The sequence below is a fragment of the Mustelus asterias genome, chromosome 6, assembly GCF_964213995.1.
Source record: "Mustelus asterias chromosome 6, sMusAst1.hap1.1, whole genome shotgun sequence".
NCBI classification, from domain to species: Eukaryota; Metazoa; Chordata; class Chondrichthyes; order Carcharhiniformes; family Triakidae; genus Mustelus; species Mustelus asterias.
Window position 1 is genome coordinate 104475781 of NC_135806.1, and position 26955 is coordinate 104502735.

The 26955-nt window shown below is 40.8% G+C and overlaps 1 protein-coding gene across 2 annotated transcripts; it reads left to right on the forward strand.

The window, feature by feature from the left end:
* Positions 1-65: 65 nt before the first annotated feature.
* Positions 66-26494, forward strand: tmem167a (transmembrane protein 167A). 2 transcript variants are annotated; one of them, XM_078214826.1, is made up of 4 exons: positions 66-136; positions 6428-6537; positions 13823-13857; positions 26064-26494. In XM_078214826.1, exons 1-4 carry the CDS (start codon positions 134-136, stop codon positions 26132-26134), a joined length of 219 nt encoding a protein of 72 aa, XP_078070952.1. In that variant the 5' UTR covers positions 66-133; the 3' UTR covers positions 26135-26494. The 2 variants fall into 2 exon arrangements, with proteins under 2 accessions (XP_078070952.1, XP_078070951.1); XM_078214825.1 differs by lacking the exon at positions 66-136 and adding an exon at positions 179-396.
* Positions 26495-26955: the final 461 nt, after the last annotated feature.

A 26955-nucleotide genomic window follows, 5' to 3' on the forward strand; every position in this document is an offset into this window, starting at 1 on the left:
TGAATTGTGTGTGAAACGTCATCAGCATTGCTCCAGATCCACAGGCAGAAGTGAACCGTCAAGTGACGCATGCAAGCGTCTCGCGTCGCTTCCAGTTCCGGCGGAAGTGTGATGTGGCTATGAAGTGTACAGGATGGTGAGTGAGGAGTCTTGTCTGTTTTTATTTATTATGGTGGCGGTGTTGAAGGCAGGCTGATTAGCTACTGTGATTGATCAATTCACATTTTGATGTGTCTCCACTGGCAGCCCGTTAGCTTGATGCTTCTTGTTTGCAATGAGCGGTGTGGGGATGGAGGATAGCATTGCTTAAGATCAGGGCCTCCAGGTAACAGATTGGTTTCTTTTCCGGCTTTAATGGACGTAATCGAAACTAATAATCGACAGCAATCAATAAAAGTGAGTAAAGCTAAGAAGCCAGCATAATCAACGACCCCCACCCCACGCACCCCGGACATTCTCTCTTCCACCTTCCATCGGGAAAAAAATACAGAAGTCTGAGGTCACGTACCAACCGACTCAAGAACAGCTTCTTCCCTGCTGCTGTCAGGCTTTTGACTGGACCTACCTCACATTAAGTTAATCTTTCTCTGCACCCCAGCTATGACTGTAACACTACATTCTGCACTCTCTTTCCTTCTCTATGAACGGTCTGCTTTGTCTGTATAGTGTGCAAGAAACAATACTTTTCATAATGCTAATGCATGTGATAAATCAAATCAAAAGCTGTGGGCTGGCTAATATTAAATGCAGTAAGAAGTCTCACGACACCAGGTTAAAGTCCAAAGGTGTTGTGAGACTTCTTACTGTGCTTACCCCAGTCCAACGCCGGCATCTCCACATCATTAATATTAAATGGAGATGTTTAGTTCCAAATGAATGACTGATGGTGTGAAATCTCAGTTCAACAGCAAGAAACATAGGAGCATAAGAATTAGAAGTAGGCAAATTCAGCCCTTTGATCTTGCTCTGCCATTTAATCAGATCGTGGCTGATCTCTCCCTGGTCTCAAATCCACCTCCCCACCTGTTCCCCATATACCTTTTTTTATTAGAAATATATTTTATCTCAGAAACCTCTAGGATTAGTCTGATTGATTAACTGACCTAAATTCCACCTTGTGATGGTCAGTCTTACATTAAGTACTGGGACAATATATACTTAGGATCAGAGAATGATAAATAGCTTAATATACCTATCCTTTATGGAAAAAACGGAGCAGCGGGATACAAGTAAGTTGTGTTCACAGAATAGTTGAAACACAAGGAGGCCTTCAGCCTCTTACGATCATGCTAGTTCTCTGGAACAGCAGATCAGTTTATCCCACTCTCCTTTTCATGTCACCTTGCAATTTTCTCTCAGTAGTTTCCCATGAAAGCCATGTTTGAATCTGCCTCTGCCACTCAGGTGGTGTACAGTAAGAAGTCTCATAATACCAAGTTAAAGTCCAACAGGTTTATTTGGCAGCACAAACATCCTTTCCAAAGTGTGGTGCCCTGATTTGAACACAATAGTCTAGTTGAGGCTGAACTAGTTTTTTATGAAAGTTCACAACTTCCTTGCTTTTATATTATGTGCCCCTGTTTATAAAGTCTAGAATTCCATATGCTTTTTAATCACTATCTCAACTTGCCCTGCCACTTCAATTCTCTGTGCAATATACCCCAATTTTCTAGAATCCATAGAATCCCTACAATGCAGAAGGAGGCCACAATTCCACCCTGGCCCTATTTCCGTAACCCCACACATTTACCCTGCTAATCCCCCTGATACTAGGGTCAATTTAGCATAGCCAATCAACCTGACCCGCACATCTTTAGACTGTGGGAGGAAACTGAGCTCCCGGAGGAAACCCACACAGACATGGGAAGAAAGTGCAAACTCCACACAGACAGTTACCCAAGGCTGGAATTGAATCTGGGTCCCTGCCGCTGTGAGGCAGCAGTGCTAACCATTGTGCCACTGTGCACCGTCATTCCTTTGTTTCCTTGTATCCTTTATTTTCTATTTTTTTTCTTATTCTTCCCATCTCTTCACTTTAAACTTATTTGCATTAAATACCATCTACCACATATCTGTACTATCTATAAGATACACTATAGTAACTCAGCTAGGCGCTTCAGCAGCACCTTCCAAACTAGTGATCTCTACCACCTAAAAGATCAAGGGCAGCTGAAGAAAGGGAACAGCAGCATCTGAAAAGTCTCCTTCAAAAAAACGCACCATTTTCTCTTGAAACTATGTTGCTGTTCCATTGTTATTGGGTCAAAATCCTGGAACTCCCTAACAGCACTGTAGGTGTACCTTCACCAAGTAGGCAACTGCAGTTCAAGACGGCAGTTCGCGAATATCTTTAGGGCAATTAGGGATGGGAAAAATGCGAGCCAGTGATGCCCATATACTGTAAAATAACAGAATAATTGCTTGAGGGGGAGGTGATGACCTAGTGGTATTATGTCGCTAGACTATTAATGCAGAAACTCAGCTAATATTCTGGGTTTCGAATCCCACCATGGCAGGTGATGGAATTTGAATTCAATGAAAAAAATCTGGAATTAAGAATCTACTGATGACCATGAAACCATTGTCGTTTGTCAGAAAAACCCATCTGGTTCACTAATGTCTTTTAAGAAGGAAATCTGCCATCTTTACCTGGTCTGGCCTACACGTGACTTCAGAGCCACAGTAATGTGGTTGACTATCAACTGTCCTCGGGCAACTAGGGCGGGGCAATAAATGCTGGGGCAATAAATGCTGGCTCAACCAGCGACGCCCATGTCCCACGAATGAATAAACAAAAAGTCACACTGATCCTAGTCGAACTTAAAGCCCCACCTGCACAGATTTTAAGAATGGCACAGTGGTCAGCACTGCTGCATCACAGCACCAGGGACCTGGGTTTAATTCCAGCCTCAGGTTATTCTCTATGTGGAGTTTGCACATTATCCCCGTGTCTATGTGGGTTTCTTCCAGGTGCTTCGGTTTCCTCCCACAGTCCAAAGATGTGCAGGTTGATTGGCCATGCTAAATTGCCCCTGAGTGTCAGAAGGATAAATTAGTGTAGGGCCTGGGTGGGATTGTTGTCGGTGCAGGCTCAATGGACAGAATGGTCTTCTCCTGCACTAGGGATCCTATGAAATGAATGAGTTGTTTGGATGCCGTTTAACCTTACAATTCATTACCTATTTTGTTTGTTATTGTGACCCAATAGTGTCTGTAGTCTCTTGAGGGAAGAACACTGAGCATGATTCTGCAATTTCTCGGGGGATTATTTTTATTTCAGTCAAAAATAGTATTTTTGGTTTGTATTATGCTGCACACCTAGGAAATGGAGCTGAAATTTCAGTCTGCTCCAACATACAATCTTGACCGATTGGTGCCTCAACTTCAGATCCCTTGGTACCCTTAATTTGCCTAGATGTTGAACTTTGTGTTACTTGTGACCTCTCTCCATCATGTTCGTCCACTATTTTGCTGCATATGCAAACATTGAAACACAAACTGGGCCTCTCAATAATGGGCACCTCTGGAGCGCGAAATGGGAACCTGAGCATCTCCGCACTATAAATGGGGACAAACGGCTGTTGAGTTCTGGAAGTGTCCCTATGGAAATCATAGAACAGAAGAATCATAGAATCCCTACAGTGCAGAAGGAGGCCATTCGGGCCATTGAGTTTGCACCAACAACAATCCCACCCAGGCCCTATCCCTGTAACCCCACTAATCCCTCTAACCTACGCATCCTGGGACACTAAGGGGCAATTTAGCATGGCCAATCTTCCTATCCTACACGTCTTTGGACTGTGGGAGGAAACTGGAACACCCGGAGAAAACCCACGCAGACATAGGGAGAACATGCAAACTCCGCACAGACAGTGACCCAAGCCGGGAATCGAACCCAGGTCCCTGGAGCTGTGAGGCAGCGGTGCTAACCACTGTGCTGCCGTGCTGCCCAATGCAGTTCGGCCGTGGCTGCTCAGTGTGGTTATCAAAGGTACAAATCAACGGTTCAAATAGTCAATGGTCTAATGCCCAACTTCACGAGTTTAAAGTTTATTTATTAGTGTCACAAGTAGGTTTACATTAACACTGCATTGAAGTTACTGTGAAAATCCACCGAGTCACCACACTCCAGCACCTGTTCAGGTATACTGAGTATACCTGAACGCATCTGATTAGCACATCTTTCAAACTGTGGGAGGAAACTGGAGCACCCAGAGGAAACCCATGCAGACACGGGGAGAACGTGCAGACAGTAACCCAAGCTGGGAATCGAACCTGGGTCTCTGGAGCTGTGAGGCAGCAGTGCTGACCACTGTGCCACCATGCCACCCTTATAAAAGGGAAAGCAGCAATTGTTCTGTAAAACGACCTGTCCTTTTACTTGAGAAAAAAGTACTCCTTGGAATGTTGGGGTGGTAAGAAAAGCCATCATTTGTTGTCCAACCATTGTTACTTTTGAGAGGATTGTGGCGAGATACCTTCCTGAACTGCTACACTCTGTGTGCTGAAGTTACTCCTGCAATGTTGTTAGGTAGACAGTTCCAGGATTTTGACGTGATGACGAAGGAATGCCAGTATATGTTCCAAGTCAGAAAAATATGTGACTTGGAAAGAAACCTAGTAATAGAGGTGTTCTAATACACCTGCCTTTGTCTTTCTCGATGGTGGAGGTCATAGGTTAAGGAGGTGCTACCAAAGAAACCATGATGATTTGCTACAGTGCATCCTAGAAGGAATATACACTGCAGCAATCATATGTTAGTGATGGAGGGAGTGGAGTGCTGTTACTCAAACAGATACTTTGTCCCGAATGAAGCATCTTGAGTGTTGCTGCAGCTGTCCAGGCAAGTTGAGAGTATTCCACCACACTCCTGACTTGTGCTTTGTGGATGCTGGAGACCGTTTGGAGAGTTTGGGAACGATTCATTCACTACAACATACCTTGCTTCTGATCTGCTTTAGTAGCTGCGACATTTGTGGCTTGTACAGTTGATTTTCTGGGCATTGCCCCCCCCAGAACGTTGAAACAGGATTCAGCAATGGTAATGTCATGGGAAGGTGGTTGGATGCTCTTTTGTTGGAGATGGTCATTGTCTGCTATTGTGTGGCTCTTATCCCCCCCAAGCTTGCATCTTACTGATGGGCATGGATTTCGTTATTATCTGTGTAATTGCAAATGGAACTGAATCCCTCCCCACCTCCTCCTCTCCGCCTTCCCACTGTCACCACTCATGGTACTGATGTGAATTAATCACTATGTATCGCCTTTTACAATATAATTTATAAATTCAATTATTACAGCAAAACCCCAAGCAAAGTCACACCTGACTCGCATGAAGTTTCCAGTTTAACCTACTAAGTATGATGGGCAAATTACACTATCAGGACATGTACAGTTTGAATCACAACAGTCATTGGGATAACTTCCAATGAATACATGAAGTGCAAGCCTATGTTCATATTTAGTGGCCTTCTGGACAAGCGGACACCAGTCCTAAACCTAAATGGGTGGCACAGTGGTTAGCACTGCTGCTTCACAGAGTCAGGTTCCCGGCTTGGGTCACTGTCTGTGTGGACTCTGCAACGTTCTCCCTGGGTCTGCGTGGGTTTCTTCCGGGTGCTGCTGTTACATCCCACAGTCCAAAAGATGTGCTGGTTAGGTGGATTGGACATGCTAAATTCTCCCTCAGCGTACCAACCAGGCACTAGAGTGTGGCAACAAGGGGATTTTCACAATAACTTCATTGCAATGTTAATGCCTGCTTGTGACACCAGTAAATAAAATTTAATGTGCACAATGCATGGGGAATTGACACGTAGCACTTTGCTTCATCATTTCTAAAATGCAGTCAATTGTCTACCCTATGAGTGCTGTACATTCCATCATTGCCCCTCACCCAGTGCCATTTTTATATTGCAATGTAGGTTATATTTCAAAAATACTACTTTTGAGGAAGAGAGTGCTGTCTAGCTATAAATGCATGCTCAGTGCCAATCTACTGATAGAATACATGTTCAGTTATTAATATCCTTGTTACATCAGAAAGTATAATTGTTTTCAAATTGACAATGTTTGGGAAAGCAATTCATTTTTACTACTTTTTTAAAGAAGCTGACATGTCGCCTGAACTTCATTCTTGAAATGTAGAGCAGTTAGTGGCTTTAACCAGATCCTGGAGCATCAAGCAGTTCAAGGGAAACAATTTGCATCGCTGTTGTCATTCTTTTAACCATGTGCTTTTACAACCCTCCACGAGTGTGGAGTCTACCGTAATACATACATTTTATGCAAGATATATAAACATTCATATTTTCCGATTCGATTTAACTTATTTGCATTGTTACCTGTTAACCACCTGAATTTGCAGTAATCGGTGTTTCAACAGGCCACAGATAAAACTCATTACAATTTTCTCCCCCCCCACAGTCGGCAATTTTCAACTTTCAGAGTCTACTGACTGTCATACTACTCCTGATTTGTACCTGTGCTTACATCAGGGCCCTAGCTCCCAGTGTTCTGGACAAAAATAAAACTGGGTAAGTACACTCTAGTTTTTGATTGTTGGGTAGATTATAGAAATTCAAGGTATTTTTGAATATTTTTTCAGCAAGTAAAATATAACCAAATGCAGTAGGCTGTACTTGAAGTATGTTTAATACTGGGTGTTTGTCATCCCGACTGACTTAGCAATTTTCAGCCTCAGTGAGGTCAACTGTTGATGGTTTGTTCCTAACAAGTTTATGCCAAGATTCACATTTGTGTTGTAATTTCTGTAAGTGCACGAGTCTGTTTAATGGCTGGGAGAAGCTCTAAAAGTAATAAAACAAAAATAATTCAATACAAGTTGTATTCATTCATTGTATGTTAAAGTTTTATTGCAAATATTTCTGAATCGCAAACTTTGCATAAGCTTGAGTTTTGTTTCTAGCGCCTGTCTATATTGATTGTTTGAAATTCACTTGGAGATGTGTACTGTTCAGTGTTTTGCTAATGATTCTGTTACCATAATATATTAGGGATGTGTTTTATCATTATTGATGGTATAAGTAGATGTGGCTGTAGAATATTACTTGGGCAGATTATTTGAGAATCTGTGGTTACACAAATTAATATTGATACCATTTGAATATGTTAACTGGCCTCTGCTAACTACTCAGTACACAGTTCAGGAGCTATGTCAGTGGGTAGTCTCTTTATATATTATCATATTGCTCTTGATTATTTAAATCCATTCAATAGATCCCAAAATGTAGGATATTGAATAAATGTACAACAGTTCGGCAAAACAAATACATCTCATGTAAGATTCTCTAATTTTCTCATCCCAGTCGCGTTGTCAAGGAACCAACTTGTGCTTGAACTTAAACTGATCTTTGCATTTTCTTGGAAAAACCAGAAAAAATTAGTGTTTGCCTGAAATGAAAGCTGGAACCTAAATAACAGAAGACAATGTAGCTCAACAATAGAACAGTCTTTTTTCTTTAGGCCAAAGGATTGAAGATTCAAGTCACCGAGGAGATACTTCAGATCTGCCTGATATTTATTATCTCCTTGGCTGATCGATATTGATTTTTTTTTTTAAAATCCGAGATGGAACTGCCTACCTAAATAAGCCACAGGCAAATACATTAATATAGCACATATAAAGAATTGGGTTATGGATTGCAAAATCAAACCTCTGGGGAACTACAATCACAACTTGTATCAGTTAAGTAGATGATGTATTCCATTTTCTACTGAATTCAATACCAGTAATTGTTTGAAATATCTTCAAAGATGTGTTTGCTTCATCACAAGTTTGGTGAGGGGGTGGTGGAATTAGTGCAAGTAAATTCTTACCTCTCACATCCATTGAAATGCAAGAAAGTATACTAAACCTTAGCCACTATAAACACTGAACAAATACAGTGCAAGTAATTAGAATGAAACTTTACATCTGGAAGGAGAAAGAAACTGGCAGAATTGGTCTACTTCCAGTGGAAATTTGCATGTACATCTTGTGTGTCTCTACAGTGACACAAGATGAGCAACGTAATAGAAGCCAAACTAGAGTTTTGCATTGAATGTGAAAATGTCAGAAGATAGTCTGAAATCAATTTGGCTTCCCACCAGTTTGTTATACCACAGCTCGTACAAAGCTAACTTTTAAGGTGCACATGTGCATATTAACAAACTAGTGGGTGTAATTTAACTACGCCCTTGTATTTTGTCTCCTGAGACTAAGTTTTAAATCCAACCCAGACTGGTGCAGTAATATTCCCCTGTTCTGCAGCTGTAAAGATCCTAAATTAAGTTTAGACAGTCATAACCTAGTTCCTCGCAGACATGATTTCATAGCACAAAACTGTCTGTAATGTAGTATAGATTGGCAATTTTTTTGAGTTTCAGTAAGGATGCTGACATAGGAAATGGAAAAATTCAGTGGTGCAGTGGAGAGTTTCCTACTGATGCTGGAGATATTGGGTTCTTGTGGCAGGGAAGTAGATCTATTTTGCCAGCATTTGCCGATTGAGACACCTAACCTTGCGTGTGTTTGCCAACAACAGGCAGCAAATGTGGTCAAGTATTCCATTTTTCTGAAACTTGAATTGTGTGAAATGTAAATAGGGCTGATGTGACCTTGCGATCCTTACATTATTAAGTAGGATTTAAATTATGTCTGCCTTTAATAAGCATTTTGTTAATTGATAGAATTCTGTGATCCTAAATAATGTAAAGTGTCCTCATTGAGACTGTTTGGAAAAATGTAGAATTCAAAGGATTGATTTCCTGAGAAATAACTTTTTCCATCTGCAAAATAACCACTTTCTAAATTCCATGTTTTTGTACAACAACCATTTTTCAATCCATTTTGCTACCCCAATGATTTTGAGCCATCAAGTCAACGACCACTTTACTGCCTCATATTCACCCTACATCTCCTGCCCAAAGCCTTAAAATGTGTCTTCCTGTCCTTATGCAATTCAGCTGTTCTAATGGGAACAGTTTTTCCTTATCTAAGCCTGTCATAATCTTATACATTTATCAAATGTCCCCATAATCTCCTTTTCATAGAATAGAATCATGGCATCACAATAGTGCAGAAAGAGGCCAATTGGCCCATCGAGCCTGCACCGACAACAAACCCACCAGGCCTTATCCCCATAACTCACTTATTTACCCTGCTAATCTCCCTGACTAAGGGGCAATTGAGCATGGTCAATCAACCTACCCCGCACATCTTTGGACTGTGGGAGAAAACTGGAGCACCTGGAGGAAACCCATGCAGACACGGGGCGAATGTGCAAACTTCATATAGACAGTTATCGAAGGCGAAAACCCCAGTTTCTCCAACATAACCTGAAAGCTAAAAGCCTTCATCCCCGGAACTGTTCTAGTAAATCGCCTCTCCAGAATCTTCACATCCTTCCTACAGAGTGATGACTGGAACTTGATGCAATAGTTGTAACCTAACCAAGGCTTTTTACATGTTCAGCATGAAATCCTGCCTTTGTAGTTAGTGCCTCTACTCCTGAAATCCAAGATCCCGTATACTTTGCTAATCTTTAAAGATCGATGCACATTTGCATCTCTCTCTGTATGCTGTTTGAACTGTGCCATTTAGTCTATATTATCATAGAAACCCTACAGTGCAGAAGGAGGCCATTCGGCCCATCGAGTCTGCGCCGACCACCATCCCACCCAGGCCCCACCCCCACACATCCACCCGCCAATCCCACTAACCTACGCATCACAGGACTCTAAGGGGCAATTTTTAACCTGGCCAATCAACCTAACCCGCACATCTTTGGACTGTGGGAGGAAACCGGAGCACCCGGAGGAAACCCACGCAGACACGAGGAGAATGTGCAAACTCCACACAGACAGTGACCCGAGCCGGGAATCGAACCCAGGACCCTGGAGCTGTGAAGCAGCAGTGCTAACCACTGTGCTACCGTGCCGCCCTTCTTCCAAAATGCAGAGCTTTCCATTTGTTCTCTATGTTAAACCCTATTTCGGAGCGAGACTCCAAAAGCTTGTGCTACCAAATAAACTTGTTAGACTTTAACCTGATGTTGTGAGACTTCTTGCTGTGCTTACCCCAGTCCAACGCCAGCATCTCCACATCATTTAAACCCTATCTGCCAAGTTTCTGCTTGTTCTGCAAGTCTATATTTGGTTGCTATCACTATTTGCAACACCTTCAAGTTTGTTATCTTTGACAGATTTTGAAATTTTATTCCATGGGCGCAATCTTATTGGCCAATAAGATTGCGTGCAGAGCGGAAAATTGGGTTTACTCCCTGTTTCTAGCTGCACACAGAGTTACCGGAGGGATGGGGGGCACAAAGCCAATTTTAATATTAATGACGTCATTAACAAGTCCTGAGCGGTACCACCCAGGTTCACTTGAACTTACCTCCTCACCGATGAAAATCACAGTTTCTTTCCATCAGCGGGGACCAGATGTGAAGGCCTCAGGGGTCGGAAGCCATTGAAAACCCTGGGTGATCAGGGGCATGGCTGGCTGGCACTGCCAACTGGGCACCATAATTGAGCCTGGGCAGTGCCAAAGGAACATGGCCTAGTGAAGGGGGGAGGCAAGGGATAGAGCTCTGCAGTGGGGGGAGGGAGCTTTGCAGATGAGGGGGGTGGTGATTGGGGGGGGGGGGGGGAGGGCGGGGGGTAAAGAAGAAGATGCCCATGGGAGGCAGTGGCAGGAGGTCTCCCAGTTCACTGAGATAGCATGCCTGCACAATGGCACCCTGAGCAGTCTGCAGTTGGCTTCACCAGTGAACTTAAGTTCGGCTAAGGTTGTGCCCAATATTTCTCTGGTCAAGGAAGTTCCAATAGGATTGATTTGTGTGATGATGAATGATACTGTAACGGTGACTTTAATCATTACCATTATAACTGGCCACAGTTAGCTAAATTCCATCTTTAACTTTCTGCTATCTTAAAATTTATGTACCGTTAATTTGAAAGTATATCTGTTTCAATGCTGGTAAGCTAATTTTCCAGCATAGAAAATTCAGACTGATAGTCTCAAGAAAGTAAAATTAGTTGAATAGATGGTTCCACAATGGAATCAAGAATATGATATGATGATTTAATGGCCTGACTATCTCTTTGTGGTCTCTTGAGTTCTTGGTTTATTTTTATGAATGAACAAGATAGCAATTACCTGTAACAAAGGGGGTGGCATGGTGATACAGTGGTTAGCACTGCTGCCTCACAGAGCCAGGGGCCCAGGTTCAATTCTGGCCTTGGGTCACTGTTTATGCAGTGTTTGCACATTCTCCCTGTGTCTGCGTGGGTTTCCTCCCATCCTCGAAAGATGTGCGCGTTAGGTTAATTGGCCATGCTAAATTGCCCCTTAGCATCGGGAGGACTAGCAGGGTAAATACATGTGGTTATGGGGATAGGGCCTGGGTGGGGTTGTTGTTGGTGCAGGCTCGATGGGCCAAAATGGCCTCCTTCTGCACTGTAAGGATCCTATGATTACTGCGAGATTTCCAATAGTGATTTAAAATCCACCCTTAGAAATGTTAGACTAATAGTAAAATATCATTGGGTAAGAAATTACTGCTCTACTTTAACAAAGACTGACTATTACATAAAGAAATTCTTTGCAACGTTTAGTGTATGATCGAAGTTCCAGTGTTGGAGTTGCGAACTGACAAGGTCATGAGTCCTGATGGGCTTCATCCGAGGATCTTAGTAGTATGGAAGAGTAAAAGGGAACTTGATTGAACAATCGAAGATCCTGAGGGGTCTTGACAAGGTGTATTTGGAAAGGAAGTTTCCTTTTATGGGAGAATCTAGAAGCAGAGACCACTTTAAAAATAAGGGGTCGCCAATTTAAGATAGAAGAGGAGCACTTTTTTTCTTTGAGGATCGTGAGTATTTGGCCTTCTTCAAAAGGCAGTGTAAGTGGATCATCTTGAATCTTTAAGGCAGACCTAGATAAGTTGTTGATAAGGGTGTGAAAGGTGTGTGTGGAAATATGGAATTTTGGTTACAGTCTGATGAACCATGATCTTTTTAAATGGTGGAGCAGACTCGAGGGGTCAAGTGGCCTACTCTGCTCCTAGTTCGTATAAATAAAATTTGATATTTGCACAAGCAATTGCTGATCCTTGCCTGCCCTTTTAAAGTTTTATTTTAAGAGGTTTAATCTCATGTAGCTTGCTAATAGTAAGGTCTGTTGTCAAAATCAGATTTAAATTAAAACGCATGTGGAACCTGTAACTAATTGGCCCCAGTTATTTTCTTTCTGTTTTCTTATATATTGGACCATATCAGTTTTCAGTTATTAGTTACTTTTGACAATTTAGTTACCATTCATTTCAACTAAATTTGTAATGGATCTGTTCTTCCCTCCCCTAATTATAGTATGGGTTTTGTTTTGTATCACTGTAGTCCGTAAGTAAGTTCACCCAAGCTTTCTTACTCTACTTTGATCTTTTTAACACAGGAGATAGAGCACATGCTAACGCAAGGCACAGCACTCTGCAGAGAGAAGGGAGAAACATGCTTCCAAATGTCCAAGCAACTGGTTCCGAGCACCATTGTTGGCTTGAAAGCTGGTCAACTGTAGGGGAAAATGGAAGATCAGGATAATAGAGAAAATGCCTGAAAGTTAAACTTATTTCAACTACAAATCATGTTCTTGGCCAGATGCAAGAATGAAAAGTCGAGGACTTTGAATTATTTTCTCATACCTATTATCTTGTGAATTTTCCACTTTGCAAAAATATGAGAAATTACCACAAAAAATGTCTTAAAATTCTTGGGTTGCAGAATATTCCTTATTTTAAATCTTGTGATATTCTGAATTGAGCGCCCAACATTAGTCCCCAAATTCAATTTTGTACTTTCAGAGAAGGTTTTTCAAGTAACTATAAAACGTTTCAGGATTCAGATGTCCATAAATCACTCAAGTTTGTCTTATTAACTGAAAAACTTCCATAATTCAATATCTTTACACCTGCAGTTTCGAATTCATCTGAAATAAACAGGATAGAAGCAATCAAAATGTTAATTTATATTTAAAACAGCATCTCAATTTACAGAAGAATTCTTAAGGAAAGTGTACACTTTGTGCCTGAAAAATCTGAAATGAATGAGGTGTGACTTGAGCACTAATATCTTTTCCATAAATTAACATTCTCTCAGTTCATGGTTAGCTTTTTTTGTTTCGGAGCCTAATTTTAGATGAATATGGAGTTAATGAACCTAACATGGTACTTCTTTCATACCTTATCTTGGATTGGCAGACTGAGCATGTCTACTTCCATTTCCTCCAGTTCTGTAAAAGTGTCATTGTTGATTATGGTAATGCACGTCACTAATGAGTCTGAAAATCTAATTTGGCTGTTCTTGACACTTCTTTCCATCAGTGAGCCCAACGAACACATGTACTGTTGTCGTGGTGCCATCACTAAACAAAGACTTTTTTTTACACTTCAATTTCTGTCTGATTTATTACCTGTTCCTTGATTTAATATTTACAATATGTAAGGTTGCAGTAACAAAAATTGCCACCTAATATTTTATAATTGATCATATATTTGAGTGTGAGATTCTTGGTGGATGGTTTCCATAACCATCTGGAGCGTCATTCTGCATAAAAAGCAACTTTATACAGAAGGGATACTTGTATTGCTAGAGTAATTCAGATGGGTGAAGAATACTTTATAAAGTATGTTCATTTCTCCCTTCTCAAATAGTAAATGTCAAATATAAAATTAAAACTGTAATCATTCAGATTTTCTCAACAGGAAAGCTTTTTCAAATGTAACTATATCTGTTGCATTAACAAAAATATTTATTTTCCAGACTTCTGGGAATATTTTGGAAGTGTGCCAGAATAGGTAAGTAAAACTCTTTGAATTTAATGTTCAATTTTAGTTTTGCAAATCCCCTTTTTCAACAATATTGTTTATGACGGACATCACAGTGAAAGTTATAGCTAAGGACATTTTGGTGCCAGATGAGAAAATATTTATACCGAAATGCAAGGCTATTTTCAGGCCTCAAAATGTTATTTCTGTCTCTCTACATTTTTTTTGTCTGAATTCTCATAGTTTTACCGTTTAAATCGATTTCACTTGGATTAAACTTTCTGATTTTCATTATTTGTTTTTTTTTACTTAATCCAGACAACGTATTTCCAGGTTCCAGCTGTCATGACAATTACCCATTCCACAACTGCAGCCTGGCCTCCGTTGCCATGTTGTACATACCCCCTCATTCCTGTACTTATGCTTTGCTTTTCATTCTTGCATCTGGCCAAGTGTCAGCTATACCTTCTGGGTTGCCCAATATATAAATATCAATTTAATTGCAGAAACATGACTGCAACTTGATGTCTGATTAATTCACTATGCGTTAGAATATGATGATCCTTTAGTGCAGACCTACCTGTATGTCCAGAATGCCAATTTGCAGCACCCTGTAGAGGAGCTCCTCGGAGAATATTATTTTTATATATTGCTAGGCTGTTTCAGGAACTTCACTCAATGAATACTTTTATATTAAGTACTTTTTATTTCTCCCTTCCCAAATAGTAAGTGTCTAGTTCTGATTGGCCTTGACTTATGTCACAAATTGCCCATCTGTTTCCACTCAATATTGGTGCTCACTGCTGGGCACCAACTGAGTCTTCGCTGGGGTCTTGATTCCAGAATCATTGTATGATCACTACAAAGCCAATTGCACTTTGTATCAATGCAGAAGTAAAAGCCTAACTGCATCCTTAAATGGTAACTCTCTCTGCCTGCTTCAGCACTGAAGGAGTACAGTACATTCTTATCTGGTGTTGCCATCATCTTTTGCAATGTTCTCGTAGCCTTTTAATACTTAAATGGCAAGACTTCTTCCTGGCTTCAGTCCAGCCTATTGCTGTTTTTTTCAAATACAAAGACTATTTTAAATCATCAATAGGATCCAGGACTGGAGTATGGAGGGGAAGCTCCAATTTACAAATTGCAGTGTTTACAATTTTATAAAGTTTACTCCCAAATGTTGGGCAGTTTGGGAATACATCTGCGCGGGGTTGGGGGGGTCTTGGGGTCAGTACATATATTAGAGCGATTCGAACAATTTGAAACTTCAAGATCACGTATAGATCAGGTTTTTGTGGCTTTTTTACAGCTGACTATGCCCACAATTAAATTCAAAAAATTCTCTCCTTACTGATTTTTTTTTGTATTTGGCCCTTTAGGAGTGACTGCAAAATTTAGTCCACTTGTTTCTGTTCTGAACTCTTAATGGACATGGATTAATTCAGGGTATTATACATGCTGGATTGAATAGATTTCCGTTTTATAAGCATTTTAAATACTTGAGAATAGTGAAGCATTTTGCGCTCTCAATAAAACTATTGAAGTCCATTTATGTCAATAAATAACAAAAGCTGCTCTCTTGCTGCCAGAGATGCACCCCGTTTCAAAGGGTTCATCTATTTTCTACACAGATAGTCTATGCTCCCTGGTGCAATGAAAGAAATTGATTGTGCAGTCCCTGCTCTTAATCTTGCCATTTTGACCAGGCAAAAAGGGGAGAGAAAAATATGGTTTCTTAGATAAATTAGGGTTTTCTGTAATCTGAGCTAACGATGGCATGGTGGTTTGCACTGCTACCTCACTGTGCCAGGGATCTGGGTTTGATTCAGGCCTTGGGTGACGGACTGTGTGAGGTACTCGCTGTGCCTGTGTGTGTTTCCTCCCACAGTCCAAGGTGTGCAGGTTAGGTGAATTAGCCATGCTAAATTGCCCCTTAGTGTCCAAAGGGATGTCAGTTGGGTGGAATAGCCATGGTAAATGTGCAGGGTTAACGGGACAGGGTGGAGGAGAGGGGCTGGATGGGATGCTCCTTCAGAGTCGGTGAGCCTCTTTCTGCACTGGAGCGATTCCGTGTTTATGAAGATAATTTAGGTAACAGTCAGATCTTGCAATAAGTTGCCTTTTCGATTACTGGAGGTAAATTTTCTGAGCTTCTGAAAAAAATTGTTTAACTTATTACCTTCTCGCCTGAAGTGCGGGAGACACACTGAAGCTTGTCAGGTATTGGTCTCCAACATTTCACTTGTTTGCATATGAGAGCTGACACTGCATCAGGTCATTGGCCTGAGTTTTTCTGCTGTAATGATGATGCAACTGTCCGTGTTCACCACTGTCGCACAATGAAACTGAAACAACTTCTAGCACCTGCATATGGATGGGTGATAAATGGTGGCCTAGCCAATGATGCCCACATCTTGTGAAAGAATGAAAAAACACAACTGCATTTCCACGGGGAAATTTAAAAGTTGCTTTCAGTCCTTGACAGAGTCCATTATGGAATTCCTTGCAGATTGAAATCAATTATAAATCACTGGATTGATGTAAACTTCCATTTTTAGTGTAGGTTAGGGGATCAGCGGGGTAAATACATGGGGTTACAAGGATAGGGCCTGGGTGAGATGTGTTGTAGAAGAGTCGGTGCAGATCTTTTGGATTGAATGGCCTCCTTTTGCACTGAAGGGATTCTGTGAATTTTAACAGTTTGAATTGAACAAATGTAAATGGATGCTCTCCAAAAATGAATAGTTAGTTAAGCAAATCTTTTGAGAGAAGTGGGAGGTTTTCTCAATGCACACCAATTGTGGATTAATATGGAATGGATGTTAATGTTTACTCCTTTCCTTGGGATTCTGTTGGACTGCTGCTTGACCTATACATCTGGTGCTTACATGAGGGAACTGGAGTTAGCTATGTAAATGCCAGGAGCTGACTGATAGATGTTAAACTGCAAGCACCAATTCATTGAGCCAGACTTACTCATGTATTGTTTGAAGAGTGTAAGCTGAGAGTTCTGTTGTTGAGTATTTGAATGGAAAGGAGCTATGTTTTATTAAGTGTTCAGGTATCTGAGATCCAGCTCCCACTACCTTTTCTAATATCCACAGTTCACTTGCAAAATCTATCGGGGCATTTGTTCTGGTTTCACCTTTATGGTTCATTTCAGTAGCATTGCCTGTTCATGGTTCTAAATAACCTGACACAATTCATTTCCACAGTGCGTCTGGCTGACATTATCTGTAGATCTAGAGTCAGCTTCTCTGTGTGTCTGAACAACACGTAGCTACACCTTTGCCCCATTCAGCTCAAAATCAAACTCATGGCTATTCTTCAGGCTGAACCAGACTGCATGCAGTCTCTGTTCAGTTTGACCCAGAACTGAACTTCAAAACTCGCTGTCCACGGGGATGGTGCCAGAGGACTGGAGAGTGGCGAATGTTGTTCCTCTGTTTAAGAAAGGGAATAGAAATGACCCTGGTAAATTATAGACCGGTTAGTCTTACTTCGGTGGTTGGTAAATTGATGGAAAAGGTCCTTAGGGATGGGATTTACGACCATTTAGAAAGATGCGGATTAATCCGGGATAGTCAGCACAGATTCGTGAAGGGCAAGTCATGCCTCACAAATTTGATTGAATTTTTTGAGGAGGTAACTAAGTGTGTTGACGAAGGTAGGGCAGTCGATGTCATATACATGGATTTTAGTAAGGCGTTTGATAAGGTCGGCTTATGATGAAAGTGAGGAGGTGTGGGATAGAGGGAAAGTTGGCCGATTGGATAGGTAACTGGCTGTCTGATCGAAGACAGAGGGTGGTGGTGGATATAAAATTTTCGGATTGGAGGCAGGTTGCTAGCGGAGTGCCACAGGGATCAGTGCTTGGTCCTCTGCTCTTTGTGATTTTTATTAATGACTTAGAGGAGGGGGCTGAAGGGTGGATCAGTAAATTTGCTGATGACACCAAGATTGGTGGAGTAGTGGATGAGGTGGAGGGCTGTTGTAGGCTGCAAAGAGACATAGATAGGATGCAAAGCTGGGCTGAAAAATGGCAAATGGAGTTTAACCCTGATAAATGTGAGGTGATTCATTTTGGTAGGACAAATTTAAATGTGGATTACAGGGTCAAAGGTAGGGTTCTGAAGACTGTGGAGGAACAGAGAGATCTTGGGGTCCATATCCACAGATCTCTAAAGGTTGCCACTCAAGTGGATAGAGCTGTGAAGAAGGCCTATAGTGTGTTAGCTTTTATTAACAGGGGGTTGGAGTTTAAGAACTGTGGGGTTATGCTGCAACTGTACAGGACCTTGGTGAGACCACATTTGGAATATTGTGTGCAGTTCTGGTCACCTCACTATAAGAAGGATGTGGAAGCGCTGGAAAGAGTGCAGAGGAGATTTACCAGGATGCTGCCTGGTTTGGAGGGTAGGTCTTATGAGGAAAGGCTGAGGGAGCTAGGGCTGTTCTCTCTGGAGCGGAGGAGGTTGAGGGGAGACTTAATAGAGGTTTATAAAATGATGAAGGGGATAGATAGAGTGAACGTTCAAAGACTATTTCCTCGGGTGGATGGAGCTATTACAAGGGGGCATAACTATAGGGTTCATGGTGGGAGATATAGGAAGGATATCAGAGGTAGGTTCTTTACGCAGAGAGTGGTTGGGGTGTGGAATGGACTGCCTGCAGTGATAGTGGAGTCAGACACTTTAGGAACATTTAAGCGGTTATTGGATAGGCACATGGAGCACACCAGGATGATAGGGAGTGGGATAGCTTGATCTTGGTTTCAGATAAAGCTCGGCACAACATCATGGGCCGAAGGGCCTGTTCTGTGCTGTACTGTTCTATGTTCTATAAATGGAAAATCCTACCCAGAAGACACTTCTGTTCACCCCTACACCTTGTTCACTTCCACCTCTTTACTCCCACTGCCACCAAAATCCTTTTCCAAACTTTTACTGTCTCTGAACCCTGATTTTTTTATCTTTTTGGTTTCAATTGGTACAGGAGCCAGTGGAGTGTGAAACAGGCTTTTTAAGTTATTTGAGCTCTATTAGTTATCTCTATTTTACGAAGTTGTTGAGGTTAATTCTCTCTATAATTGCAGTTGTATATATTAAAATTTCAGACAGTAGCTCACATGCCCCAGTTTTAAGTTGCTAAAAACAGGAGTTCTGAAGAACAGTTGTATCATTAACTCTGTTTCGCTCTGCACAGATGTCACCAGACCTGCTGAATTTATCCAGAATTTATTTGCAGTATTTTGTTTTTATCCCAATATTAAGTTCTTTATGTTCTCCGCTACATAGAGCATGTTTTTAAAAAGTTGAATGTTGGCACTGTTGGGACCCTCACCAGAACCCGAGGGTACATTATGAAGCCAGACTAGACTTCAACAATTTTTCTACTTTGGCATAAATGTGAGGAAGAGATGCTTCGCTCCAGGACAAATTCTACTGACAAATTAGGGATCTTTCATCAAAACCTGTTTTCATTCATAACAGGGTTTAAGTATAACTCTAACAAAATAAGCTGAACAATCTTTAAACATGAAAAGAAACAATTCTCTAATTTTTAACTTATCACTATCTTAGTTCCAAATGAGCAACATTCTTCTTTCAGACTTAAAACTCTAAATATAGTTAGCAATCACAAATATATTTGCTATAATAAGAGTGGACAGCTGTGGAGTTTTCAGAGATATAGAGCTTTCCAAAAGCCTGCAAAATTCTCTTTAACTTCAACAAGAATAGCCAAACTCCCAATTTCTTTCCAGGACTGCACATAAGCCACCACATCACATGACCCTGTCAATCACTCTAATCTGAAATCCCTGGAGAACTTTACTTCTTGCAAGGTTACAATGAATAATTATCATTCCTTCCCAGCACCTGAGTTATGTTCCTTCCAGACATACTGGCTATCTTTAGAAAAAGCTGAACTTCAAAATATTCTCCTGAAACATAAAAAGCCACTCTTTTGCACAATTTCATCACAGGCACCTTATAACTGCTGTGTATGAAAAATTGTCATATTCTCTCTGTGTAAGTAAGAAATAGGAGAAAGGGATAAACGTTTGGCCCTTGAAGCTTTCTCTGCCATTCTGTAAAATTATGGCTGATTTTCTACCTCCATTCTGCTTTCTGGCTATATACCTGTGCCCCTTGATTCCATTAGTATGAAAAAATCGACTGATCTTGAATACACTCAACGACTGAGCCTCCTCATCCTTCGGGTAGAGAATTCCAAAAATTCACAACCCTTTAAGTCAGGGTTTCCCAAACCTTCACAGCCACATGGCCCTTTTGACTTCCCAAGAGTACTGTTGGACCCTTTAAGAAACATTCATATTATGTTGAAGAGTTACACTACAAAATTTTGATTGTTTTTGCACAATATTAGGATGTGGATGTGGAAAAGATTGAAAGGGTGCAGAGGAGATTTACAAGGATGTTGCCTGGATTGAGTGGCATGCCTTATGAGGATAGGCTGAGGGAGCTTGGTCTTTTCTCCTTGGTAGGATGAGAGGGGACCTAATAGAGGTATATAAGATGTTAAGAGGCATAGATCGGGTGAACTCTCGGAGGCTTTTTCCCAGGGTGGAAATGTCTGCTACGAGAGGACACAGGTTTAAGGTGCTGGGGTGTAGGTACAGGGGAAATGTTAGGGGGAGGTTTTTCACACACAGGGTGGTGGGTGAGTGGAATCGGCTGCCGTCAATGGTGGTGGAGGCAAACTCAATAGGGTCTTTTAAGAGACTCCTGGATGAGTACATGGGACCTAATAGGATGGAGGGTTATAGGTAGGCCTAAAAGGTAGGGATATGTTTGGCACAACTTGTGGGGCCGAAGGGCCTGTTTCGTGCTGTGGTTTTTCTATGTTTCTTTCTATGTTTCTATGTACAAAAAAAAAAGTAGTTAAAGGATTTTCTATTTCTTTTATGTATACATTTATTATAATTTAAAGTTTTCTTATTCAACTATCTAAGTCATAGCTTTTATTTTTTATGGGAGATGTGATACTGCTTTTGCAGCTAGAGCAAAGGGACAAAGGAATGAAACACAGAACAAGGTCAACTGGACGGTTATGTGTGCCTTAGAGAGGGGGGTCGGGCGTTGTTCTTGATCCTGTGCCACTAAGCTTCGAGCCCTGAAGCCTGAGAATTCATCCCTTTGCTTGACATTGAGGGAGACTATGGGAGACTGACATTGCTGAGGGTTAACTCTTGATGGCCAGTTAGTGTTACAAGTATGAGTCTCAGGAATGCAATAGGGCACAATTGCGCTAAATCATGCCCTTAGTGTTTTTGCATCATAGTTTTAATTTTATATTCTGCTAACATCACTGATCTAGTCCCTTTGCTGTGCATAGCAGGACTTATAACCAGCAAGAATAAGAAGGCAGGCCACTTATAGCAACATATAGGCAGCATGGTGGCACAGCGGTTGGCGCTGCTGCCTCACAGTGCCAGGACCTGGGTTCATTTTCAGCCATGGGTGACTGTGTGGAATTGGCATGTACTCTCCGTGTCAGCGTGAGTTTCCTCAAGGTGCCTTCTGCAGTCCGAAGATGTGTAGGTTACGTGGATTAGCCATGGTGTATGTGCGGGGTTATAGGGGTAAGGCAGAGGGGGAGCCTCGGTTGGATGCTCTTTCAGAGAGTCAGTGCAGACTCGATGGGCCATATGGCCTCTTTCTGCACTGTAGGGATTCAATAGTTCCATTCTATTCAGTTATTATTGGAAATAAAGTTACCAGAATGTTAAGTCATGTTAAACTTACTGGAATTTGTAGGTTTCTGAGATCAACTTTGGAGAGGAATGCTAATTTTGACAGAGGTTTGTGAGCCAGTAATGTTTGTTAGGTCAGTCATTATGTACGTGGTATTGACATATGCATATTTTTGGGCTATTTATATCCTGTTTTTGACAGTGAAGACAACTGCTGACAGAAAACACACACGTGCTTGCTCTTATTAGTTTCTTACGTATATAGTACCTGTTGCCAAAAATGTGTTCCAAATGAGGTGAGGCAAGTTATCTCTTTTGTGTTCAAGAACCAGGTGAATTTTATGCATTTAAAGTTCCTAAAATTTTCCAAGTATTTAATTTGGACTGCTTAACATTTTAAAAACTGCAACAACAACTTCAGATTGTGTAGTAAAATAATTACTCACTTTTCCGTCGTTATTTGCTATTAATATTGCCTGCAATAATAGAACTAAAATTTAGAACAAATGCTAGCTTAAGTGAGTGGTCATGAAGACAGCTGTGCTCTTGAAGTGTTAACTGCTAGAAATCGACCACACTGGACCCATTATTACTCAGAAAAATGTGGACTCTGATCTACCATCAATTCTTTTGCCCATAAACTCCTACAAGCTTTCCTTTGAGCTTATTAATATAAAACCTAGTTTTGTAATCCTAAAATACTTCTGAGACAAAAGTTGAATGGGAAACCCAGACAGTCTCTGGTGGTTCCCTTTGAATGGACATTCGAAGATTTGTTTTTCCTTTCATTCTCAACATGAGAAATAGAAATGAAACACTTTTTCACAGTTCTCAGCAAAACAACTGTCCAGTCCACAGTCACCCTATATAACATTAAATTGTTTCTTACTTTTAGAATTTATTCAATCATAAATTGGACAGAAACTACATTTTTATCAATAGTGCATAGAGCTTTAAGAATACGGTAAATGGAGTAAACTAGCCATTCATTTTAATGGAAAATAAAATCCCATAAGTATTGCTATAGTATTGTGCAATCTGTTTGTAAAAATATAATTCTGGGAACCATACAAGTTGTTCCAAAAAGAAATTTATTGAGTTTTTTAAATGGAAATTTGATTATTTTATAAGTCTGGTATATTCAAAATCCTTATAAAGCAATGTATATGCTATTTATTGAAATGTTGGCAAGGAAATTCCAAGAGTTTGTGGAAGATTAAATACCTCTTGCTGAATATTTTAATATATCATGGTACCTTCTTGAACGCATCATCAACTAAAGCTGTGTTCAACTTCTATAATCATTCTGAAAATCTGAAACAAAAACTGACAATGTTAGAACTGGAGATTGGTCTGCATTTATGGAGGCAACAGACAATTAACTTCTTGCATGCAGAATCTTCAGAACTACAAAAATGTTAAAATAACTTCAAGAGCATAATAAAGAATTGACAGTTTCAGCAACTTTTTCAATCGAGGGTCTTGCACACAAGCATTTCAGTGTTAAGATCGGGAAGATAGTTCCACGGGTGACTGGGAATCTAGGAGTCAGTAAGAATATTGGGGAAGTAAAAGAGCTGAGTCGGGTAGCCCATGGTCGGTGCAGGCTTGGAGGGCCGAAGGGCCAGTTCCTGTGCTGTAATTTTCTGTGTTCTTTGTTCTAGTTCCCAATCCTGCATTTGTTGACAAATTTATAACCAATCCAAGGGAAAAGTGAGAGTAGCAGTAAAGCCAAGGGGTTAAGATAACTGAAAGAAAGTGTCCTGAAATCCAGGAAGTGGATGATTTGAAGGGTGGGGGGAGTGGTGGGGGAGACAGAGTACAACAGATTCCTACAAGGAGAAAGGTTGGGAGAAGTATCAGTGAAACAGCAGTTTCTTTCAAAAATGCACAATTATATTATGAAAGAAAATGTAATAGAATTGAGCATGAGGTATTGAAAGTACCCTAGTAAAACCGTGCCACCTGGTAGAGAAGTTGGAATTCTCTTCACGCTCGGTCCCAAGGTTTATAAGTTGGATCTAGTTTATGAATCCAAACAAGAACTTGGAAATGCTCAGTAGGTCAGGCAGCAACTATAAAGAACAGAAGTCTGAGAGTTGATGGTCCAAAAGGTTGGGGGGGAGGAGGGGGCAGTACTAGAATGCCTTCCAGTGAGCAAATGAGGATGACAAGGCATGAACTTAATCTTTCCCCAAAGGCAGTATCGAACAGAGTAATTTATTTTCAAAGGATGGAACTTGGATTAGCTGACTCATTGATATGTTTTTCAGTAAACAATGAAACCAGTGTGCTGTATCTTCTTCCATGCTTAATAAATATTTAATGCCAGATGTTTTGCTACAATATCTGACTGAATGGTGAAATAGTTGTTTATCATATGGCTGTTGTCGTTTTGATATGGATATCAGTTGAACAAAAATTGGTACTTTGCCTGTTTGGCATTCACAGTCACTGCTGTAATCTTGTATCAAGGTAAAAGTGATGAGACCTATTCCAGTTTTAACGGTCAGAGAAAACATCAGCATGAGGGGGAAGGAAAGCAAAATAAATATTTTAAACGAGCCTTTACACACAGTTGCATTCCTACTTATCCAAATATAGCCAACAGGCATAAATCAATGACTTTTCTTCCCTTCCCTCTATCATTACAGTAGAGGATTCATTCTGTGCCCCCTTAATGATTTACTGTTCCTCAGCGACATAATCTGCAGGAATTGTGTCAACTTCCACTTTTCTAGGAACATTCAACTATTTCCATTCTTTAGGACTGTCCATCTAACATCAAATCTTGAATGTGTCACATCATCTTCCAGCTCAGTACCAGAATGACCAAAGCCATTATCTTTGAGCCCATCAAAATCTCTACTCGCATGCCGTTGATTCCAAACTTCCTCTAAGCTAATTTGTTAACAGTACTCTCTTCTCATTCCTTCAAATATACTGTTGCCCTTGCAAACTACCACACCATCTCCAACCTCTTTCCTCCCCAGAGTCGCCACCCAAATCTGAATCAATCTTTCCCAGAACGTCATTTATTTCCATTTGAACCGAAACAGTTCTGATCAGAGTCTCAAATGGTACCCTATGTGGTGGGAGCAGTAGTGTGGGACTTCTGCCTCCACCTGAGAGGAAGTTCCACCTCAGAGCTGCTGGCCAATCAGATGGCTGGCAGTTATCCAGCCCCAGTAGCGCCACTGGAATTATTGGCCACTACTGTTACTGCAGGCAGCTCATCATGAAAATCACAAGTCAGATAAGGTAAGTGGGAGGTTTTCACTCGGATCATCCTGGCGAGGTGAATGAAGAAGCTGAGGCGAGGAGCTTCAAAGAGGGGTCCCTATTTGGCACGGTGTCTGAACAGGAGGGATTCCCACAACCGAAAAAAGGTTGCTTTGCCATATTGCATGCTATCCTGAGCCCTCCCACCACCACTGGCATAATACCAACAATGGTGGCTGGAGGTCTTTAAATGGCCATTAATAGCTGGTTAAGGGCCTCGGGCCTCAGTTAATCAGGCAGGCCACCTGATAGTTCTATTATTACTACCGTATTACCAAAAGAGGTGGAGAGTTAAAGGGCACAAGGCCACCTGCCTACCCCAACTCCATCCCTCTCCCTGGAAGTTGTCTGAGACTGAACGAAACTGTTTGCTACCTTGGTGTCCTATTTAATGGCAATGTATTTCCAATGACACATTCTTGCCATCGATTCCACCTCCATAACATCAGCTGAGTAAGCCCCTGCCTTAGTTGATCTACTTAAACCTTCATCCATACCTTTGCCCAGGACTGCATTGAGGTGGTAGTCTCCCACATTATACCCTCTGAGCCTTGTATCATTCAAAACTCTGCTAATGTTAATTCACACCAAGTTAATTCACACCAAGTCTTGTCCCTCTGTCACACCTGTGCTCACTGACCTAAATTGGCTCAAAGTTAAACAATGCCTTGCTTTTAACATTTTCATCATTTTTAAATCCCTCCATGGTCTTTCCTCTCCCTATCTCTGCAATCTCCTTAATCACCACAGTCCTCTTAAGACCTATGTGTTCTTCAAATTCTGGCCTTTTGAGCATCCCACATTTAATTCCTCCACTATTGGTGACCTTACCTTCAACTGCTAAGGCTCTTATCTCTGGAATTCCCTCCCTAAACCTCTGTTTCCTCTCTTTTTCCTTTTAAAAATATTCCTTAAAACCTACCTCTTTAACTATAGCTTTGGTCATCTTTCCTCATGTCTCCTTATGTTGGTGTCAGATTTTGTTTAACGCTCCTTGAGGCATTTTGCTATATTAAAGGTGCTCTATAAATACAAGTCATTGTTGTCGAACACCTGTTGCAATATGTGATGATATTTGCTGATTTCTATTGTTCCTTTCAAGATTTTATAATAACTTAATTTGTTTGGGGTTTAATAAGTGTAATTTGTGTATTTTATACAGTCATTGTAATATGTTACACTGTTTAATAAATTTGATGACCTATTTATATTTTTCTTTTCCTTTGCTTTGTAGGTGAAAGAAAAAGTCCTTATGTCGCCATATGTTGTATAGTAATGGCATTCAGTATTCTCTTTGTACAGTAACAATTAGCTCGAAAGGGACAGGATATGGATAATGGACATTGGTTAAAATACATAGCAGATGAACTTTATAATTGTGAAAATGATCCACGAATGGCAGCAGCTTCCAAAATCCATGTTGTGCTTATTGCATCACAAGCTTTTCTTAGCAATGACATCAACTGCAACTCTGTTTCTGGACCAAGGACTGAAATATTTGGGATAGAGCTCCATTGTGGCTGAAATTTTTATCGCACTGCAACAATCATCCTGCACTTGACAGCTAGTGTCTCTGTGAGAATCATTTGATCAGTTATTGCTGCGTGTAACTGTCTAAATACTGTATTGTCAATAAAAATCTTCAGTGATATTTTTTAAACTTTTCATTGAATGAATGAAATGCTGAAACCTGTGGTATGCTTCATCACCCCGAAAGGAGATATGGTTTCACTGAAGTTAGGTTTGCTCCAATAGATTACATCTGGCACTTTGGAGTCAAGGCTGTTGAGCAATCTGTAACCCTCTGTTGCGGGGTTTTTCAGAGACTAGGTATTGCCAAAAACTTCAGCTAATATAAAGACTCGCAAAGTCAGTATCCTGGTTTAAGAAGTATTTTTATTTGACCAATGATCGCTGGGAGAGATAGCATTGGGCAGTCCAACACCTCTCCTGCAGAGAAGGCCCTGAGCATTCCAATACCATTCGAAAGTTACAATACAGGACAATTATACATTTTAAAGTGCGCTTTTCCCGCCTTCCCGTTAGTTATGAACATTTGCATTAATGCAAATCAATCATTGTTAACAGTTGTCATATACCTCAGCCAATTACATTCTACCCTCTGA